The sequence below is a fragment of the Panthera pardus genome, unplaced genomic scaffold (assembly GCF_024362965.1).
Source record: "Panthera pardus isolate Hobbes unplaced genomic scaffold, ASM2436296v1 HiC_scaffold_10, whole genome shotgun sequence".
NCBI lineage: Eukaryota > Metazoa > Chordata > Mammalia > Carnivora > Felidae > Panthera > Panthera pardus.
Genome location: NW_026526655.1, coordinates 11,779,447 through 11,801,672, shown reverse-complemented (window position 1 = coordinate 11,801,672; position 22,226 = coordinate 11,779,447). Strand labels below are relative to the sequence as shown.

General features: G+C 49.0%; 1 protein-coding gene across 6 annotated transcripts in view; it reads right to left on the bottom strand.

Annotated features, from left to right (window-relative positions):
* Nucleotides 1-5,849: 5,849 nt before the first annotated feature.
* Nucleotides 5,850-22,226, bottom strand: part of COL4A4 (collagen type IV alpha 4 chain) — a 131,602-nt gene continuing 115,225 nt past the window's right edge. For 4 of the 6 annotated variants that reach the window (XM_053904232.1, XM_053904233.1, XM_053904231.1 and 1 more), the window contains 5 exons: nt 20,604-20,723; nt 14,875-14,991; nt 13,159-13,347; nt 11,107-11,393; nt 5,850-10,678 (listed from right to left, as the gene is read on the bottom strand). In XM_053904232.1, the coding sequence (XP_053760207.1) occupies nt 10,415-10,678; nt 11,107-11,393; nt 13,159-13,347; nt 14,875-14,991; nt 20,604-20,723 (977 nt within the window). In that variant the 3' untranslated portion in view covers nt 5,850-10,414. Of the gene's footprint in view, nt 10,679-11,106; nt 11,394-13,158; nt 13,348-14,874; nt 14,992-20,603; nt 20,724-22,226 lie in introns of those variants that run through there. The other 2 variants (XM_053904238.1, XM_053904237.1) reach the window with 2 other exon arrangements.

Genomic DNA, 22,226 nt, shown 5'->3' with positions numbered 1-22,226 from the left:
TTTTCTTTGTACACGTTTGACAAAGTCGGAGCATGCCAACTATGCAGTCTTGTATCCAGTTTCCAATCTGAATTGATCTGAGAGGCACCAACCTCGCATACAAATGAGCTAAGAAACCCCTTGAGTCTTGGGAGCATTTGACCTGCACGATGATACCTGGGCTCCACAGGTTAACTTATAATCAACATGCAGCTACATACAGCTTGTTTACTATATGAATTGTATCCGTGAGTCTGATAGCCGTAAACATGTCCAATGTTCAAATGTCATTTCTCCTGCTCCCAAACTCTACGGATTTGACTCCCGTTCTCCTTATTAGAAATAACCTCATTCTTACAGACTGTCTTCTCACAGCACATTGTAAAGGCAATTCTGTGATCGCACTGCTGTCTTGCCCTCTTATTATTTGTGCACGACTACACAAAAACATGCCTTCTACACAGGGAGCGTGGATTGTGAAGGGCTCTGGGACTGGGTGTGCACTGTCCTTCTCGCCCCTGCCACCACCCAGAGGCGGGTCCTGGCTCCTGGGAGGCACTCATGAAATGTTTTCCCACCAAAGTGTTCTTTCTATTACACTGAAAGTCCAGCCACTGTATGTAGAAGTGTTTTTCTTAGTTGCTGTTGAGTCCGGTGTAGTGGCTCCTTGTTCTATTTGTATACAAATAGATACAGAGACACCGGAATTGGATTTTGTATGGTGGAAGTAACAGAACATGCACACCTTCTTCATTTGTGGAGTGGAACAGCATTCAACTCTAGAGATGTGGGACAGGCCATTTTAGTTATAAACGACGAAGGTGTTCTGGCAATTAGGATAATTACTTTGTTGTTAACAGACTGGCCTGGGACCAGTGCTTATTATTTTCAGGGTCCATCTTGGGTTTATTCTCCTGCAATAAGGAACCCCCAGAATGATGTCAACACACTGGAATTAGGTTGAGAAAAATAAACAAGAGCAACTGTATGAGACAAATTCTCTCCCAAAGAGGATAAGCATTTAGGGCTGTTTTTACATTTTGGTTTGTAGGTTAGCCCATCGTGATTTCCTGATTGTCTAGTAAGCATCCGGCTGCCATACTCTGGGTGTGGTCAGTCAACCTAGGAGACCTCTCAATTCAGAATCTCTCTGTGCTTCCGAAGGTGAGGGAACGGCTCGAGTCGCTTCCTTGTAATGACCCTGAGTGCGGCCATTGCCCGTGATCTCTAAGTCGTACGTGCTGGGTGTAGCTTCCTCCATCCTGTGAGGCTGTCTGTTGCCGCGGCACAGGTCAGCGGTGAATGGCGGGGCTTGGTAGGACCAGGGTCAGTCTCTCTATCCGACACTGGTTCGGCCACGGTGGAGTGGATGAGACCCGCCACCCAAATGGACTGTAAGCCAGGGTGTGGCAGTGCTGGCCTCCTTGTTCCCAGTCTTCCGTTTCTCTTGAGAGGTTCAGTATCCAATAGAGTTGTGTTCAATTCGTCATTTTTATAAATCCTTATGTATACAGCTCTTCCTTTCCCTTCCCATGGGGTATCGCAATCATTTCCTGATTTTTTTTTTTTTTTTTGCTCCCAGTCTTGCGTTTTAGAATCACAGACTCTGCTTAGAGGACCTTAAAATCTCTCAATTCATTGCTCTTCTCGAGACTTAAAATCCCTCTTCACTCAGCTCTACGTGGCTCTGCCACTTAATCTTCCAAAACGGACTCTCGTGATGGCCAGTCAGCATCTCAGTACCCTTTATTGTCTCTCTGTTGCCAGAGCATGAAGGTCAGACTCCTCAGCCTCGACCGTGGGGCTCCAGCCAGCCTTTCGACCTCACCCCCAGTTATCCGTACCAGAGACTGCACGTCCACTCACGGGTCTCCCTGTCTGAGGCGTGGGCTTGCCCTGTGACTTCACTGTGATGTGCTTTTACGTGGGACAGTCTTTTCCTCTCTCTCAGCCCATCCAGACCCTCCCTGTCCGGCCCCCAGATACCATAGCCCAGAATGATCTGCTCTTGTTGGCCGTTGTTCACAGTCCTCTTGGAATTTCAAGGTATCCTGCAGTGAAAGAATGTCTTTTCTCTTGGGGCGCCTGGGTGTCTCAGTCGGTTGGGCATCCGACCTCGGCTCAGGTCATGATCTCACGGTTTGTGAGTTCGAGCCCCGCGTCGGGCTCTGTGCTGACAGCCCGGAGTCCGGAGCCTGCTTCGCATTCTGTGTCTCCCTCTCTCTCTGCCCCTCCCCTGCTCACACGCTGTCTCTCTCTCAAAAATAAATAAAGATTAAAAAAAAAAAAAGAATTAAAAAAAAAAACAAGGTCTCTTCTCTTCTAGATTGTAAGCTTCATGAGGCAGGGACCATGACTGTTTCTGTGTATCTCCTCACGATACCTCCGACAACGTCTGCAGCATCCGAACCAATAAATGCCTGTGTTTTGAAACAGAAGCTCATTTATACTGTCACCGGCAGCACATAAAAAAAGATGGGGGTGTTGCTAACTGATATCGTTGTGGTTTCTTGAATCACATCAAGGGAATAATAACGCGAAGGAAAGGATTTGCCCGTGGGAAGAATTTCAGACCTTCCCCAAGCCTCAAAAGGCAGCATGCTTACTGATCAGAAGTGGGGAGGGATCGCCACCCCCGTGCATCAGTCTGAAGACACACGCTTTGTCACTGCACAAAATTCAAGATCCCGGTATGTCCAAAAGATATCACTGAGGGCTGCCCGTGTAGACCACCAGATCTGGCCGTTGTACTCTTGCAGGAATGCTTTCGATGTGTCCGTGCGAACCTTTTCTCCCCCCTTCTGGGGCAGGGGGGAGTCATCGTGGCATCTTGTTCAGACGACAGAAACGAGCTGGCAGATTTGAACATAGGATTTACGTTTTATCAAGGGAAACTGGAACAATGCTAGTAGAAGACATTGACTTTGGTGGCGATATGTTGATGCCTGGGAAGACAATGAGGTGAGAAAAATTAATGGTATCGTGTGGCTTAAAGAGACTCTTGGAATCTGGGGCCCACACAAGCAAAACCTGAGAAGCAGCACCCTGCCACGTGGCTCTCTGTAAACAGAAGCCGATGCGGGTCCCTTTTCTAAGCACTGACACCAGCTGCTCACCCACCAGCCAGGCTTCCTGCCAGGAAGTTGTATCTCTCACTTTATTTCCTTTTAAATACCGTGCATAGTGTCTGGAGGGAAGTGTTAAAAACAAGAACAAGTCAAAGAAAAGCATGTGACTTCGTAGATTCTGGGCTTTTGTTTGAGGTCCTCAAAAGTTAACTCATTTTAGCCTTGTGATGTTGTCTCTTTATAAGGTCCCTCCGCCAACAGTTGAAAATACCCTGCACATCCTTAGCAGCAGATAAGCGTGAAAACCATTGAACAGGGTCTTCAGGATCTCATTAAAGGACAGCAGCCAGGGCCAACTTTCCTGCTACTCAAAGAGCGTGGGCCCTGGGCCAGCAGGGCCAGCAGCAGCCAGGAGTTGCTAGAAATTCTGACTCCTGCCCCCAGACAAAATGAATCATAATCTGCATTGTAACAGGTCCCGAGTGTGCACGAATGGACAAATAAGATGGGACATATATATGTATATACAATGAGATGCTATTCAGCCACGAGGGAGGAGGAAATCTTGCCATTTGTGACTGCGTGGGTGGACCTTGAAGACATTCTGCTAAGTGGAATAAGGACAAATACCGTATGGTCTCATTTCTGTGTGGAGTCCTAAAAATAACAATACTAATAATCCAACACGGAAACGGTAGAACGGTGGTTACCAGGGGGTGGGGAGGATGGGGAAAGGTTGGCCAAAGGGTACCAGCTTCCAGTTACAAGACGAATAACTCTGGGCACCTAACATAGCTCACGGTGACTCGAGTTAGTAACACTGTGTTGTCTACTGAAATTTGCTAAGACACTGGATCTTAATGGCTCCCGCCACTAGGGAAACATAAAGAATATGGAGGTGGAAGAGGGAAAAAAAATAAAACTGGCCTCAAGTAGTTTATAGGTGCCGAAATCCTGCTCAGACTCCAGTGGGCACAAATGCATTTAAGATGATCATCGGTTATCCGCCGGGATTCTGACAACCGTCCTGCCAGGGAACCAGGCCCCCCGTTTTCAGTTTGGATCCTGAGGCTCAGAGAGGTGAAGCGAGGGACACGGGGATCAGCAAGCCAGCGCCCGACAGCGCCGGCCGCCGTGACTGTCTCTTGCAGAGCAGGAAAGAGAGGGGCTGACCTCGGCAGAAAGAAGTTTGAGGAAAAGAACTCACCTGCGGCCTCGGCCACGGCCACGCACCGCTTCCCTCCCGCGAACAAGGTGCCCGTCCCGAGTGCTTGTGAGCGGCAGCTGTGGGGGGCGGGGGGCAGAGAAGGACCGGCCCCCGATCGCAGATTGTGGAAGGCGTCAGTTACCCTCCGTTTGTCATGAGAGCAGAATGGTGGGCAGATCCGCCCCGCGCACACTGTCACGGCTGGTCATCCCCGTTTCTTGTGCATCTTGTAAGCAGGCAGACTGCTTTGCGACCAGAAGCACCTTTCACTCCTCGTTTTAAAATGTTCTTTTTTCCAAATAGATGGAAATGATTACCGGTTGAGAATGTTGTATAAAATTGTACGTTTATACAATGATAAGCACTAGGTATTTTACCATTGAAGATGCGGGCCGCTCGCCACATTGACGCGTGACAGGAAGTGCCTTTGCTGGCAAACGGGACAATAACAACAGCGAGGTTGGCCAGTGCCCCGGTGACCGAGCCTCCGGGTAAGGGCGTCCTGATACTTCCTTGTCCGACTCAGAGCGCTTCTCCTGAATGGCTGACCTTGAGTGGACATCAAGGCGCTCCAGAGACCTAGCTGATCTTCAGTTGACCCTGAGATGTTTGCTCTCTGGGCTCCCCACCCCCCCCGACTCTGTCCTCATGGGTTCCTGCCCTCATCTCTCCGAGAACAGTTTAAGACAGTCTGCAAATCGAGCTGGGCGGGCTGTCTGAGGACGCGTGGCCTGTGGCTTTGCAGTGATAGCAGTTCCGGGCCTCAGGGTGACATCTATATGGGACCCTCTATTATCTAGCCAACCCACAAATGGGGATGATGGTGTAACAGGTAAGAGCACAATCTTTAGTGACAGACCAGAGTCCAAGTTCCACTGGGTGCTGACCAGGACACTGAGCAAGTTACTTACTCTCCCCAAACTTCAGTCTCATCTATAAAATAGGATAGTTCAGAGGTTGAGGTCTAACAGGGTGAATACAGTTCCTGTCACTTAGTAGGTGCTCCAGAAATGCTAAATATTGTTAATTCTCTATCGGGTGAGAGGTTGGGCCAAATACTCCTACTGGAAAGGAGGAACCCCACGGAAAGTTATTGACTATCGATGCCTAACCCCAACTTCCAGTTACTATGGTTTATCAGTAACAGTACCTTTTTTTTTTTTTTTTACCTCTTGGTAGCTGCATCTCTAATTTTTAAGCCTCAGGACAACACCGTGAAGCAGGCGGTCTCACTCTCCTTCAGCTAATAGGACAGCCGAGGCCCGACGGGTCTGAGCCCCATGCCTACCGCCCCCGCAACTCCTGGCCCGGCTCCATCCGACTCCATCACCTACCCCATCACCGGATGCAGGCAGCGCTTCCCCGAGCCTCAGAATCCCACCCTTTGCCTCAAAGGGGCACCTTCCACACTCTGCCCATGTTCTTCCCACCTACAGTCCGCACCTCGACCATGCAACCCGTTCTCCCCACTGAGCTAGCTCCAAAGCGGGTCACAGTAGCAGCGAGGTGCATCAAAAAAAAAACAAAAACAAAAACAAAAAAAACCAACTTACTTGGACTTGAAAGAGAATAAATTCACCCGGATAAGACACAGCTGTGTTTGGAGGTCATCACAGAATTTTATATATAATGCACAATATTATGACTGGTAATACAACAAAGGTTCAGGAGTCAGGAGCAGACCAGGCACCTTGCAAATGTTCCGTGTTGCAAGTCTTTAACTTTACAACCGTAGGTTAGAGAAAGGGATGCAATTTATTGGACACATCTCACATTTTGTCCTATGAATCATTAAATATTTAAGCACCATAAAATTCAAGCATTTCACGTGGATGTGGCAGCCAGCCTTCGTGGTTTAAAACGCATTATGCAGAGTCTTTGGCAGATAATAACAGTGACAATTGCAGAGTACTGATTTTTAATGTCAATTGTTTTGTTCCCTGCAGAACTTCCTGATAATGTCCCTGTAGGAAATTGTGGTTTTGAGTGTGTCTGTGTGGGGTGGGGGTGGGGGGACAATAACTTTGAGAACTGAAATAAAATAACATTCCCAAAGACACAAAGAATTGGTCAGATACAAATAATTCTAATCAGTAATTAATGTACCCTGTAAAATCATAATATAATTCTATGGAAAAAAACCCAAGAAATGTTGTGGGGTTTTTTGTATTAAATTGTGTTAAGTGGATGTGACCAGAATAAATGCACAATGATTGCTATGCACTAGACACATACTCGAACTTCATTTCCAATGCAGGAATAGGTGTTATGTCCCATTTTATAAATGAGGAAAATGGGGCACAGAGAGTAGGTGTAACTCGCCCAGGGTGACACAGTGGGAAAGTGACAGAGTCAGATTCAAACCAACTCCCAAGTCCACATTTTCCCCCTATTCTTGCAGCCAGCCCAAATAAAAGTAAAAATTATCAGAGTCATTCGGTGAGCTGACAGAAACACAAATCTAATGTGATTTCCTGGAACACACAGAATGGTTTGCTCTATTACAATCCATAAGAGGCTCAAAATAAAATCTGATAAAATCCAGTTTTAGTGGACCACTCCATTGACTATTTTCCTAAGCACCAAAAACATGTACCCAAACTTCACAGATGTGATCTTGTACTAGGAAGGTCTTGTATGATGAGGGAATACAGTTTACAGCACGAGTTAAGTCTTGTCACATTTCAATGAAGAGCCTTCTCTCGGCCAAATCCCACGAACCTTGCCATTTCTGCCATTTCAGTTTGGAAACGTGAGCTGTATTTCAGGAGGGGATGGTGGTCAAAGGTTATCGGTTGGCTTTTCTGTCACTAACTGTGAAGAGGAGATGGTGGGTGTGCAGATATGCTGCCAAATTCAAATTTTCTGAAATAAGACATGGCTTATGCTTGTCACCGTTTTGTCCAGGAGAAGTCTACGCGCGTGGATCTAACACCAAATGATACTGAACTGTCGTTGAAAACAGAATGATCAGTAGCGTACCCTGCTGTGTATAGGCACTGGGCAAAGTTGAGGAAAGCATGGTCCTGCCCTCGAGGGCCTTGCACTTTAGCAAGAGCATGGAGGAAGAGTGAGGAGACCTTACGGGAGCGAGGAGGGAACATGAGAGTGGCCAGGCCCATTTGTTGTACCGGGAGCAGCAGAAGGGAGCCCAAATCTCCCTGGGGAAATGCACACACGCGCCTCCCCTCCAGCTAATTCAGTCTTTAAGGAAGCAGTTGTGTGCCAGGTAAACTCACCTGCGTGGGGATGCCACTGGGAGAAAGAGCAGGAGCAAGGTTACAGAGCTAGGCACACGGCTCTGTGATTGGGGTCCAGGTGAGCCGCGGGCAGCTCCTGAGGCCTTTCACCCCATCGGAAGGCATTTGAATTTCAGAGGCACGGGAGTCATTGAATGAGTTTTGAGCCAAAGAGCAACAAAATCAAGTCTGCATCTGGAGAAAGGACTGGAATTTGACAGCAGTGGCATCAGTTGCGACCCGTTTACCATCAAAAGCAGGGGTGGAGGACAATGGCTGTGTTAAGGCGCCCTGAGGCTGGAGGGGAAGGTAGCCACCCACACAGGAAGTAGTGACCGAGTTTAGGTCTGGGAAATACGGGTGGAGAAGGGATGAGCCACCGCTCAATGGCATGGAGGCCTGGGTCCCCGGACACCCGCGTGGATGGGGCTCCATTCACTGAGAATAAGAACCCAGAAGGAAACATCCCGTCCTCCTCTGCGTGACCCAGAGCCGTTCCCATTGGACCATCTAGATGCATTCCAACCCAGGTGGGGGACGGAGGCTCCTGGGAAGGAAATGTTGATAAGGATAATCACCAGTCATGGATTAGGACCACCATAAAGCTTTGTTCATCCTTCACAGAGAAAGGATATTTCAAAGTACACTGATATATAACCAGGTGAAAAAAGCACAGTCTTCTAATCCAAGGAGTTATTTTTTCCATCGTTTCTCCCTTTAGACCGGTTAAAATAACTTTTCAAAACTGGAAGGCAGAAATGGGATGCATTTAGAAAGGGGCCCTTGCAATATCGGTATTGTGAATAATCAGTCTCAAACACAATCCCAGGCTCACCGTGCAAGTAAATTGCCCACTGAATTCAGCCTGTTTTTTAAAGATTTACTTGGCAAGCTTATTAAGATAATATCCTAACATGTTTAAAATACTTCAGCAAGCAAGGTACGTTTCTTACATTCTTACACCCTTATCTGTTCCCAGAAAATGTTTTCAGACCAAATGCATGAAGTAGAAGATGAAATTTTAGAAGCCCTGATGTTTGGGGACATATAATAAAACTTTGGAAACGGGAAAGGGTAATTATCAATGAGGTTGAAAAGGTTGAAATTGCCTTAAATTTCAGATGCTCAAAAAATATTGAACACGCCGTAGCATGATTAAAAACAATCAATAAATGGGACAAAACTTTTTTTTTTCCTTTCTACCGGAAACTATTAAAATAAATCGCCATCCTGGGAGTAGCCCGTGGCAAGACTCATTTGAAATATGTTCTACATATACGAGCTCATTGCTAATCAATGTTTGGCAAGGAAAACATCTCTTCTAAACAAAATCTTAATTGAGTTTTTCTTCTCTCAATTATTTTAAGTGCGTTGAAACTAAGCACGAAAATGAGCATCCCTTTCTCATGAGAAATTTCTTCAGTTTCTTTTCTCACATGACATGTTTTTAAATGAGGAAGGCAGATTTCCTATCATTTATTTCCCACAAGCTTTTTGATTTTTCGGATTGGACCACTGAATCCCTACAGAATAGGAAATGTATCCCTTGCTATTCAGAAAACTACTCGTTAAAAACGGACATATCTGCTAAACTTTTACAGAAAGCATTAATGTCAAATGTCAAACTGCTGCGTTGGTATATAATACTGACATAAGATAGAAGAATGTTTTCAAAACTGGAAAAACAGGGTGCTTCTGCAAACACCAACAACAGGAACGTGAAACGCCGATTGTAGGTTGCTTTTTGTTTCTTTCCATGTCTTCCTGGTGGGGCGACCCGTGACTTCAATGAATCTTCTCACCTAAGTTTAATTAACCCGGCCCTTCATTTTCTCCCAAGTGCATAATGAGGGCTCTGTCACTTCCCCGTGTGAAATGCCATTATGTTTGGGAGGAAAAGCGCCCATCGCGGGCTCCGCAGGTGCTCCTGGGGAGAGAGCAGGATGCTTTGTGTGAGCTGCGTGTGCCTGAGTGAGCCCCATGTGGCTTCGGTCCCATTAGCGCGCACACGCCAAAGACAAGCCGGACCCCGACTGGGGAAAATGCCCTCTGTTGGAAGTTCACGGCAATGGGGAGTCCATTTTTGTGAATCACCACCTTAATATTCATTAATAGCTTTTAGGCTCCTCGTCCCTTATTGAATATATTTTTTTCCCATAAATGCTACTTTTCAAAAGGGCTGCCGAAGTAGGCATTTCCATTCTCTGAAAAATGCAGAGGAGAACATGTTTTATGTTCCTCTGTGATGTGTTTATGCTAATGTAGCATCTCCGGAATACAGCAACTGTGGTCCTTCCTGGCGTAATGATTCATTCTGCTTTGAAACGAACTGTTAACGCTGGCTGTGTGGATTTTTTTTTTTTTTTAAACATCTCCTTGGGTCACGGTTTTACAATTATTTAAAGCACATGGGAAAACAGATTACAGAGGAAATCATTTTGAAATGTTGGAAATCTCTGCTTTCTAGTCTCATTTGTTGGCCTATTTATTTTTTTCCTATAAAATCCATCCCGAAGCCCACTGTATTATAGAGTAATTGACTTCAATTGTTGGAGGTGCTATTAACCAGTGAATGAAGTTTTCAGTAATGTCATTTGTAATCTGGTTTTTATCATCTCTTTGCCTTCCTGTGAATTAGCATAATTTTAAACAAAGCCAGCTCTTCTGTCATCCGCAAACACACAAGAATGTCCGGGTTTCATCTAGATTGGTAGGTCCGAACAAGTCCGTAGGGGTAGCGTTTGCTTAATCTGTCCAAACAGAGGAGAGAATGACAGGACGGTGGGAATAACCACATCGAAACAGAAGAAACAGCTGAAGCTGGAGTCTGAAATGAGCACCATTCATCTCTTAGCACAGCCTGGGCCCCCGGGCCCCCGAGGAAGTTTCTCTTGGCGACACGGTGGCGAGTTACGGGTTCTCTAGCTGTATTTCATGCAGACCTGGCATCTGCTGATTCTCTGCCGCTGGGCCTGGCTTTCTTTGAAGGTGTCTGGTGATGGCACCGAGGAAAACTGCAAGTCAGGCCTCACTGTTGTCAGCCAGAAGCTATACTCGTTTGCAAAAAAGTGGCAAGTTCCCTGGCGGCCTTGGCACTCGAGGAACGGCGCTGCTCGAAAATCTTCCAGGCAGCTGCCCGGGGACATGAGGGCCTGCCCTCCTCCTTGGTCCCCAGCCCCTGTGTGCTACCAGGACAACAAAGACAGAGTTAGAGCTCGGACGCGTGCAGACCACCCCAGACCCGGCCGGCCACACACGGAGGCCTGGACCTAACTTTACATTCTTCCCGAAATTGTCCCAAGAAGAGCACACTAAGATCTACTGGGGAAAGGAGAAGTAGAGGACGTGTTGACGTGCACACAAAATTAAACCACCCTCCTCGGAGGGCTGAAGCCAATCCAACTACCGAACCCTAGCAAAATCATAAGACACTCGGCGATAAGAAATGAAGAATGACCTTGCATCTCCACCGGCCGTGGTTTGCGGCGGGCGTCGTGACCACAAGTGCTGTTGCTGTCCGTCTGCCCGACAGAGTCCAGGGAACCACTGCCCGGTCCAGATGGAAGGGGCCGGCAAGGGGTGCCGCAAGGCGGCGGGCGTGCGAGAGACTCACCATCAGGAACGAGTACCCGATCCAGAGGCTCCTCCAGGTCCGTGGACACGGGGGGATGGACTGGTCCTGGCTGTGCAGAGCCACCACCTGAGCCGGGGCCTCGCACACGGCACAGCGGCTGATGTACGGGCGGATCTCTTCTTCCGAGAGCGGCATCACGGGCAGGGGCGCGGCGCTGGCCAGCCAGTACGATCGGTCGTTTCTCCGGGCGTAGTGGCAGACTTGGTGGATGTTACAGTAGGCAAAGGGCAGTGTGCTAAACATGGGAAGGCAAGACCCCGGCAGACCTTGGGAAGGAGGACAAGGCAATGTGGTGTGTGAGCAGCCGGGCCCGGTGTGCCCGTGACCTCTCCCGCATGTGCCATTTGCTGACGCGTGTTCTGTTGCACGGATGTGGCGGGTTTCTGGCCCCTCCCTGGTCCTGGGGCCAGCCCTCACTCCCTCATTCACTCCTCAGTCACTCACGAGCCAAGCAATGGGCCAGCTGCCGGAGGGGTGCGGTCCCCACATCTCTGTCCCCACAAAGATGCCCCGGCTGGGCTGATGGCTGAGCAACTGGGCAAGGAAGATACAGCACGGCCAGCCCTACGAGTGAGAAGCACAGAGTGCAGGGACTTGCGGCGAGGAAAACTGGAAGAATGCCTTTCTGCTAGGACCTGAAGTATGAAAAGGACTTGGCCAGGTCTGAAGATGGTGAGTATTCAAAGGAGAAGATACAGCAGTGGACACGGCCGGGGGTGAGGAAGCGTGGAGCCCAAAGAACTGAAAGGAATTCCGTTGGTGAGGGGGGAAGAGGACGTCTGGGTGTCTGTCTGTCTCCGGGTGTCCAGAGATAAGTCAGACCAGAGGCTGTGGGCTTTGTCTATCTTGTAGGGAGCTTAGCTTTTATCCCAGGGCTTTGAAGAGCTTTGTGAGTAGACTCTGGCTAGACCAGGGACGGGGGGGAAGCTGGTGGAACAGAAAACAGGCAGGAAGAAGGCTGACGGCCGAAGGGCAAGCGGGAGAGAAGTAAACAGGCCGAGATATTACCCATTACTTCTTCCTCCCCCTCCCCCACCAGGCCCTCTAATGGGAATGGCCATGGCTAAGCCCAATGGAGAATGATCTGGAAGTAGCTGCCATTGCTAAGCCTGCTCTCCTTGCCTGCCCTTGCTGACAGCAGGGGTCATAGCCCGGGGGGGCAGTGACAGGGCTCCCCTCTCCAGCAGCTGTCCCTGTTGTTATATCGCTCCTGCACCCATCACTCAACCAGCATGATCTGGGAAGGTACTTAAACTCCTGGCTTGAAAGCAGTTCCTGTAGCTTACAGATCTACTATTGGAAATGGACAGGGGCACCCGGGTAAGCGTCCGACTTCTCAGGTCATGATCTCATGGTTTGTGGGTTCGAGCCCCGCGTCAGGCTCTGTGCTGACAGCTCAGCGCCTGGAGCCTGCTTCGGATTCCGTGTCTCCCTCGCTCTCTGCCCCTCCCCCACTCACACTCTGTGTCTCTCTCTCAAAAATACATAAACATTTTAAAAAGAAAAAAAAAAGAAAAGAAAATGGACAAGTAGCACCAAGCGATGACTCCCCAAATAAAGTTCTATCACTTAAAAATCAACTTGAGGCGGGTGGGGGACTGGTACCGGCTGATGCCACATCATATAAGCACCCAGCTGCTGTCAATGCATCATCTCACAGGTAAACACAGCAACTGACCGTGTCCTGATTAAATAACTTACCTTTGGAAATAAAAACCACATTTTACATATGAGTCAAGTTGAACTTACTCTTACACTAAAATATTCTTAGGAAGAATTATTTTTATAAAAATGAGTTAAGTAGCCAGATGATAAGCACTGTAGCCAGAGAGAGCTTCTTTGCCCCCCCCCCCCCCCCCAAGGACTCACACACGTTTAATAAAATTCGCTGAGAATTAGCATGGTAGTTTAAAAAGAAAAAAATCCCACGGGAGATGAGCCATCACTTAGGATGTTGATGAATCTGTAAAGTTGCCCCAAAAGTTGTCCCCCTAAGCGATGGACGTGGGTGACCATGTGCTACACACATACCCAGGTCTTGGTTGTGAGCCTTCTCCTGTCCTTCCAGGTACAACAGACTGTAGCCCGTCCACAGCCTGGGCATGCCCGCTGGGCAGGTGGGTTCTCCATCTGTCTGACTGTGGAGAACCAGGAGGAAGCCACTGAGGTATCCAGGCCCAAACCCTTTGGGCCCGGGATCCCCAATGGGCCCAGGAGGGCCTGGAGGAATAAAGAAAAAATGAAGGCAGTTTAGGGGAGAAGCCCGCCGTGGCCCATGCCCAGGAAGGTGCCCGACACAACCCCAATATATACAAAACGACCCAGTCAGCAAGTATTTATCCCAAGCATCTTCCAGGTGGTTGGACCAAGTTAGCAGAAAAACAGCAAGCAGACAAAAATCCCTGCCCTCCCAGAGCTTACGTTCTACTTGAACAAGAGAAATGACAAACAGTGAAAGGTGAAATGCTGAGAAGACAAAGATGGGGTGGCGTCTCCCCCCGTGTGACCTCCCAGACTGAACTAGGAGCCTAGAACTAGATATGTGTGACCTTCTCAGACTGAACTAGGAGCCTGCTCATCGGCAAAGGCAATTCTCAAAGCTGGCCTTCCTTACACCTCCCGGACCCTTTCATGGCTCTGGCATATGGAGGAAAGGCAAGGGGTTGGAACCCACATGCACAACCTGGACCTTCTTTTATGAGGGAGGGAGGAGGAAGGCAGGCCTGGTGGTGGCATTCTTGCTGGCAGACGGGAAGCAGGGTCTGTCTGCTTTGGCATCTCTAAGGGGCCAACCCACTGAAGGAGGCCAATGGCTACTTCTAACTGCCAAGAGCAAAGGTGAAATTAAACGTTGTTTACTTTTTTAAAAAACTCTTTCTGGAAGACTGGCGGGCTCTCCTCATTCATCCTGGAAACCAGAGGACTTGTGGACCGAATTAGGCCTGCCCACGTGTTGCGTTTGACCTGTCAAGACTGTCCGGATGGGGACCTTGGACTTGGAGAGCACAGCGTGGGCACTGCTGAGCCCTCTCCCCCACCTGCAGCAATTGGCTGAAGCTGATTGCAGGCTCCATTTCGTTACAGACTTCACCCGCCCCCTTCACCCCTTCTCATTACCGACCTGGCAGATCCTCCCCGAGGATGAGACTTACCTTGGAGTCTTTGGGTCCCCAGTGCCCAACCTATCGCCTGGCACATTATATTTCAAATGGCTATTCTGTAATGTCTTCTCTCTCCCTTCACTCAACGCCTACTCCCCATTTTTTTGTCTTAAGAGCCTCATAGTTTATACAAACATTTCGACACTTGTACAGTAAGAGGAAGTGAACTCAGAAAACAGAGGCCAAGTGATCCAGCCAGTTGTGGAGGATGAGAACCCCCCATCTGCAGCACGGCCTCTCCGTGGTGTTGACATGCAATGCCAGGCTTGCCTTGGCAAAGCAACCAGCTAGAAGAGCTGAGTATTATTTTATGATCATGTACAGCGGTTCGGGAAGATGCCAAACGGGGGACAGCGCCTTGCCTCATCTTTACGATGGCTGAGGATCAGTGAGACCCTCAGTGGGGGATACATCCTTGTTCTGCTCTTGCTGCTTCTGCCTCGCCCAATACCTGGTGAGTCCACATCTAAGGCAAATGCTTTTAATAAGAGCAGTTTGGAAAGCCGCGTGAGAAGCCACGGATCTTGTGCCAAGAGTCCTCAGGTCTACGGGGTCAAAGGAAAGAAGAGAAGCTGAAAATGTTTACCTGGTGCTCCGGGACAGCCCGCTTCTCCCGTGTCCCCTTTGCTTCCAGGAGGCCCAGGAGACCCTGGGAGGCCATCCTTGCCCCTCCTGCCATCCGGCCCCGACTCTCCTTTGCACCCTGCGCAAGAGTTGACAATGGCCGTGGTGAAAACAGTGTGACGCCTGGTAGCCAGGTGCTGGCCCCGGGCTCCCCATTTGGACAGTTCTGCATTAACTCATTCTGTCTTCTCAGATACATGAAGGTGGGAAGTGTTACCTCCACTTGGCAGCGGGGCAATTGAGGCTCTCAGAAGTCAAGCAACTTACATAATAAGCCAGTAGAGCTGGGATTGGAAGCCAGACCAGGGAGATGTTGAGAGAGAGGTCTTCATGTGTCTTCATATTCTTGTATATTTTTTTGTATTTTTGTATTTTTTTTTACACTGAACATATGTGACTTTCATAATTAAATATCATCCTTAATAACGATTTTTTTTAAGAAAGCTGAGAGGAAATACTGAGAACTGAGGGTTGATGGGAGGGTGGGGGGGAGGGGAAAGTGGGTGAAGGGCACTGAGGAGGGCACCTGTTGGGATGAGCACTGGGTATGGTATGGAAACCAATTAGACAATAAATTATATTTAATATAAAAAAGGAATAAATAAAATTTAATAGGATTCAACTGAGAGCCAAGTTAAATTTGGAGCAAGATAAAAGCAGCAGTTATTTAAAATAATAATTGAGGGTTTACAAGGTGCAAGATACCACCCTTGACGTGGGTTAACCAATTCGCTCTTCTCACCAGCCATAGGACCAGGTGAGATTTTATATGCCAGCCTCCCAGTGGGGAGGCTGAGGCTCAGGAAGGTGACACAGCTGATCATATGGGGTGGGGAACCTCACTCAGACAGGCAGGCTGAGGGCCAAGGCACAGCCGTCAGCGCCCCCCGCCCCCCACCCATGACCAGCTGTGGGGCTCAGCTGCGCCCCCTGGAGGACGTGGCTGCATCTACACTGATACTTGAGGGGTTCTTTTAAGCCGTTACTTTTGGCCAAGGCATCAATTCATGAGCCACAATCTCCTTTCGTGGGTAGCAAATATGGTCCTTGCCTGTGGAGGAGTTTATTGCCATTATCCTGAATTCCCTGATTCACCAGCCCTCCCAAGGGTTCTGGTCTCTACCTATGCTTTTCTCTCCCTCTCTCCCTTTCTCACTCTCTCTGCCACACATTAGCCTAAAACCAACCATTAAGTCAGAGAGGGCTCACTTAAGCAGCTTTCGCTCTTTTTTCATTCTAGGACTTGTTCTTCAAGGGAGTGGGGAAGCCACCTGAGGGTTGAGAGCAGGGGACTGCCGTACTGAGGTGAACAGGGGGATGTCCCACTCAATTTCCTGTCTCACACAGGCCCCCCTCTTAGCACCGAGACGCATACCCTTCCAGACCTCACTGCCTTTGAAATTCTGTTCTGACCTTGCCTGCCTCAGAGTGTCCCGTACAAACGTCCTCCTTCTGTCCCTGCAGCCAGCCAGCCCCTCCCCCCACACTCCATGCTGGCAGAGCTCCTGTGGGTAGCCCCCCCCACCCCGGCATTCCTGGCCTCCGGGGTGCTAGCATTTCACTTTCTGCTTCCTCGGGTATTAAACAAATTCTCCTGGCTGGTCACACGGTTCCTGGACTGCGTGCGGTACGTGGTGGTCATTCCATAAGCGAGAAAGGAAGCCCCTCCCTCTCCCTCTCGCCATCTGGGTGAGAGATGCCCTCTCCTTTCCAGTAATGGGGCAGAAACCTCTCTATGCCTGGGGCTGCTGCATGCTGGCTGGCACATCCCTTTCCACCCGCTTCAAAGAGAACATCAGCTACTTTGGAAGGAACACAGGGCCCTGATGGTGAGCTCAGAGCTTTCCTTCATCTTTCCCACCCGAGGAGAGGATCGCAACGTGTGGCCACTGCGCTGTATGCTGGAAAGGGCTGCCCAGGTGCTGACAAGCCAGCAAACGGGCTGATCACTGAAAAGGCAGCAGGTGTCTTCCCGAAATAGGGACATGCGGCGAGATCACTGTCGATTTGGGGACAGGAGTCCCCCCCCACCAGATGTTATGATATAGGCTCTTTGCTCCCTTCGGAGAAATCATCAGGCAATTTTCCAGAGATGGGGAGGAAAGCTTGTGTTAACCCGAGCTGAGTGCCCAGAGCTTTCACCGTGTGGACTTGTTCTCTACTTGGAACTTGTTTTAAGAACTAGAGGTACATCTAAAAGCTCTCCAGTATTTGATGGATTACCTCCTCTGAGCACATCACATGTTGACTTGAAGATTAAACACACTCTAACAGGATGTGGGGATGTGTCCATTAGGCGGTAAGAGTTCAAACCGATATGGAAACCACCTCTGTGTTCATCCCAGGAAGCTCCAGCCTTTGAGCCTCTCCCCATCCCCCCTCCACCGGGAAGGAAAAGTTGTAGATCAAAGAGACATGTGAGCAGAAAAACATTAGGCCTTCCATGGTGGAGGACTCTCAGCAGACATTAATTATATTTAGTGTGGCTGTTACCTACTCATACTGGGCAGGAAAGAGCCAGAACTTTGTATGCTTCTGTATAGATCTCGGCTGTGGCACCTGGTTACAGAACCAGCTCGGCAATGGAAGAGGTTTGGAAGGCAAAACAAGAGGAAACTAACGATGCCATTTTAAGTGGACATGGTGCTTCCTGGTCTCAGCTGAGCCTTCACAACCAACCCTGGGGGTGGTGTAGACAGCCCCCAACACCGTGCTAAGAGAAATGCCTTCAGAAAATAGACAGGTGGTGGCGTAGACAGCCCCCAACACTGTGCTAAAAGAAATGCCTTCAGAAAGTAGAGAGGTGGCGGTGTAGACAGCCCCCAACACCGTGCTAAGAGAAATGCCTTCAGAAAATAGACAGGTGGTGGTATAGACAGCCCCCAACACTGCGATGAAAGAAATGCCTTCAGAAAATAGACAGGCGATGAGCAACATGTCCTGCACATGACCCAAGTCAGACAGGGTTAGGGTGCTTTAGACCCTCAGAAGAGACTTGTCACGTTTTAGTAACAGGACAGTGTAGCCGATGTATCCAGGTGGCCAGCAGGGAGAGCTAGGGGGCAAAGACTATAGTGCAGGCAAAGAGGGGTCCTTTATAACAGGATCTGGAGGCCCATGTCAGAGAAGAGGGACCCAGAAGGGGACACTGGCTTGAGAGTGGGGACACAGGAGGGTAGAAAGGAGCTCCAGGGAAGCTGAGCCATGGAGCAGCACAGCCCCGCTCTGAAACCATGGAGAACAGGAAGTGCTTTGCGGGAAGGGCTGGGCACTTTTTTTTTTTTTAACATAACAGTCACATTTTGTGATACAACGGTGGCCTCAGGTGTCCCCACTGCCAGCTAGCAGGGTCAGTGACATCAATAAGGAGAGGGCACAGAAAGCCAGAGTAGACCCTTCTGAGGCCACCTGCAACCCGATGAGCCCATCTGACCCCAAGTCAGCCAGAATGAGAGATGACAGGTGATCACACCTGGGCCCATGTAGACTGTCGGCCTTCTTTCAGAAGCTCACAGTCTATGGAGACAGAATCTTGTATGTGCCCAAGATTACTATTTGCCCATTTGATTTTTTCTTCTCAGTAACTTTCTTCGGTTCTTTGCCCAAGCTACCACAATGGGTGAACCCAGCCACCTGTCCTGTCTCCACTGGTGTTGGGGTTCGGTGCTGGGTCTCAACCCTGGCTGTCCGCTAGAGTCATCGTGGGAGCTTTTTCCAAACACTGGTACTTGGGCCCTGCCTCCCTCTGCATTCCTTTGGTCTTGGGAGGGGGCCCAGGCCTCATGGTTGTTTCCTGTCCCTCCAGATGACTTTGATCTACAGCTAGGATTGAGTCACTAGGGATTGTGTCACTCTTAGCTGACTCTTTTAAGGACAGCACTCATCTAACATGATTAGGGTTGCTCAAACTTGAAGGGATCCACAGATATTCTGGGGATCTTATTAACATGCAGATTCTAACTTGGTAGGTCTATGGCCTGAGTGGCTACTGGTCCTCGGACCACACTTAGAGCAGCAAGGATGTGGCTGACTTAGTCACCAGGCTCTCAAGGTAAACCAACCCCCGCTGTGCCCCTGTCATCTCCCTGCTGGACAATTCTGGTTCCTCAAAGCCCAATCTTTCCGTAAAGGCTCTGCTCACAGGCCAGCCCTTGCCTGAGTCTCAGCAGTCCTGCGGCCTCCACGATAAAGTTCACCTCTCCCTGTCCCATTGTCTTCAATTGTCTTCACCCTTTGCCAGAATCTCCTTCAAAGCACAAATGATCATCTCCCGTTATTTTAGAGTTACTCCTGTTCTGCCAACTATTCCTGCCTTGAGATTGTGAGGCACTGGTGGGAGAAAAACGCATCATACCTACATCCGTACCTCCCACGATACCCAGGACCATACTTTCTTAACAGTGTGGGGGATCTGGAAGTGTTTCCTGAAATATATTTGCAGAACTCCATTACCGGCCATATCTTCTACTTGAGAGTTGATTTTTTTAAAGGGGTGTGTGTGTGGTGGGCGGGGGGAGAAGTATCCCAGCCATCAATATTGCACAACAACATATACAACAAGGCGGTTGGTTTTAAAAGTAGGTTGAGTGATGAGTTGTTCTGACTGACTGCAAGCTCTACCCATGTAGTGAGTGCCTAAGGACTACGCTCACTTCCTAGTGCTCATGCGCTATTAACGGAAGTTGCTCCAATGGACACGCAATTAACACGCAATTGCACAGATGCAATGCAGCAAATACAAACATGAAAAACCCCATACTAACATGAGGGAGGCTCCAGGGCTGTTCCGGACACTACCCAAGAACTATTCAGACTCCAGCCCTTAGCTGTTTGGCTTTGGGGACACACACACACACACACATACACACACACACACACACCAGGTGGTGCAAAATTCAAGTTCTACTTCCAATTCTTTTGGACCTGAACCCAAGAGAGCCAAAGCCACACCTGGGAGAACAGGTGGGAAAACAGAAAAGAAAATGGCCTCATGTCTCCTAGGGTAATTTGCACACGGGCGGTCTAGAATCATGGGCACTGCCGATTGGTCTGAAGAGACCACTAGACTACCATCCCGGACTCCCTAATCTCTTTATAAACTACCAGTGTGGTAGGGATCTGGGAAGAGAAAGTAACGCATTTGGAGGATACTTTTTAAAGGGATGGTTTGGTTTAAGTACTTACATAAGGATCCTACTACCCTGAGAATGACTGAGCGATGGTCACATTAATTAAATGAACACTCTAGTCATGGCCATAATTTAGAGCGACCCTTTCCCTTTCCCCTCTCACTCCTCCAAGCGATACCTTTCCTTCCCTCCTTTCCACTGAGCCCCAGTTCAAGTGTTTGTAATGCAAAATCAAGTCAATAGCTAGTAATGACGATTAACAGAGCATCTACTCAGTTGTGTAAGAAGCTTCAAAACCTTGTGCCCCAAAGCTGCCTAAGTATGCAACATGAAAGATTCAAGTAGGAGTTCAGCAGAAAAATAGGAGGCATGTGTCACTCCAGTTAGGACACGATCAAAGCTTCGGATAAATGTAGAGAAATGCATAAGAGGAAGGGGACTGCCTTGCTACCTCCTCACAAATTGTTCAGGCTGCATGCTAAAAACGACACAGCAAGACACTCAGATTCTCATTCCAGCAGCAGAGGACGCAGATAATGAGCAGTCAGCGTGAGGCTCGTACCTGCTCCTGGGGGGCCTCTCATTCCGGGGGGCCCCATGCCTCCTTCTGGTCCTCTTGGGCCTGGCACCCCAGGAAGCCCGGGGATTCGGGGGCAGGAATCCACGTCTGCAGGTGGCCCCGGTTCACCTGAAATGGGAATCACCACTTGTGTGACGGACTCAAATCTTTCAAACAAGCTCCTTCCGCGTTCTCAAGTTAGTCAGGCTTCAGTCTCTACACTGAAGAACCGAAGAATGTTCAACCACCCAATATAGGCTCCGTGAAGGCGGGACTGCTGTTCACTGTGGGCTGCGTGAAGAATTTCCAGAGCATTTTGTTAAATAAACTAATGACTGGCTGACTGAATGAATGGCATCTCAGAGGAACCAAAAAAAGTATGGAATGGAGAAAGTTGATTGGGGCAGCAACAGTTTGGGAAATCCCCTGGATTTCTAATCTTTGGGCAACTTTTTACAAAATGGCATCCACACTTAGCAGTGGGAGAGCTACCGTGGGTTCCTGTGCTCAACTGAACGCGTCTCTAATCCGTTCGTTGTACGTTTCAGCCACGGGGGCTTCCGTATAGCCCATGACTCAGATAGAATTTCAAGGTCGCCAGGGGCACCACAGCAGCAACTTTCAACCTCGAGTGCGTGTTGGTTGCAATTTTCCAGGGAACTATACACAAATCTGCTGATGCTGGGGTCCCACTCCAGAAACACTGATTTAACTGTAGAACACGTGGCCTGGGCAGTGCCCTCAAGCTTGATCGTGTAACAAACCCAGCCTGGGAGCTTTTCAAAAGTACCAGTGCTGGGACCCCACCTGGACTTATCAAGTAGGAATTTCCGGGGGTGGGAGCTAGGCATCAGCAGTTTTTTAAACTCCCCAGATGACTCCGATGCCGGCCGAGTCTTCAGCACTGTTTAGCGCTAAGGAGCTGCATTGCTGATGTTTGCACATCAGAATCATCGGGCCACTTTGCCAGAGCCCAGAGTTTCTGAGCACGTAGGTCTGGAACAGACCCCAACGTCTGCACATCTAACATGTTCCCAGGTGAGGCTAATGGGGCTGATCTGGGGATCTCACTTGGAGAACCACTGCTCTGAAGGCGTGAATGTTTTTCCTCCTTGGTGATGTTCACATCTTTAAGATATTTTTTCTTTTTTCCCTTTTCTTTTCTTTTTTCTTAAGTTTATTTTTGAGGGGCACCTGGGTGGCTCAGTGGGTTAAGCGACCGACCTCAGCTAAGGTCATGATCTCATGGGTTTTGAGCCGCGTAGGGCTCTGTGCTGACGGCTCAGAGCCTTGGGTCTGCTTTGGATTCTGTGTCTCCCTGTCTGTCTCTGTCCTACTCCCCTACTCGCTTTCTGTCCCTCTCTGTTGAAAACAAGTAACATTAAAAAAATTAAAGTTTATTTTTGAGAGGGAGAGAGCGAACAGGAGAGAGGCAGAGAGAGGTTGGGGGGGGGGGGGGGGGACAGAGGATCCGAAGTGGTGCTCGAACTTATGAACTAGGAGATCATGACTTGAGCCAAAGTCAGCCACTTAACTCACTGAGCCACCCGGGTGTCCCAAGATATTTTTTTCTAAAGTTTCATTCAGTCACCCTACAAATAATCCACAGGGGGAGAGAAATAATCA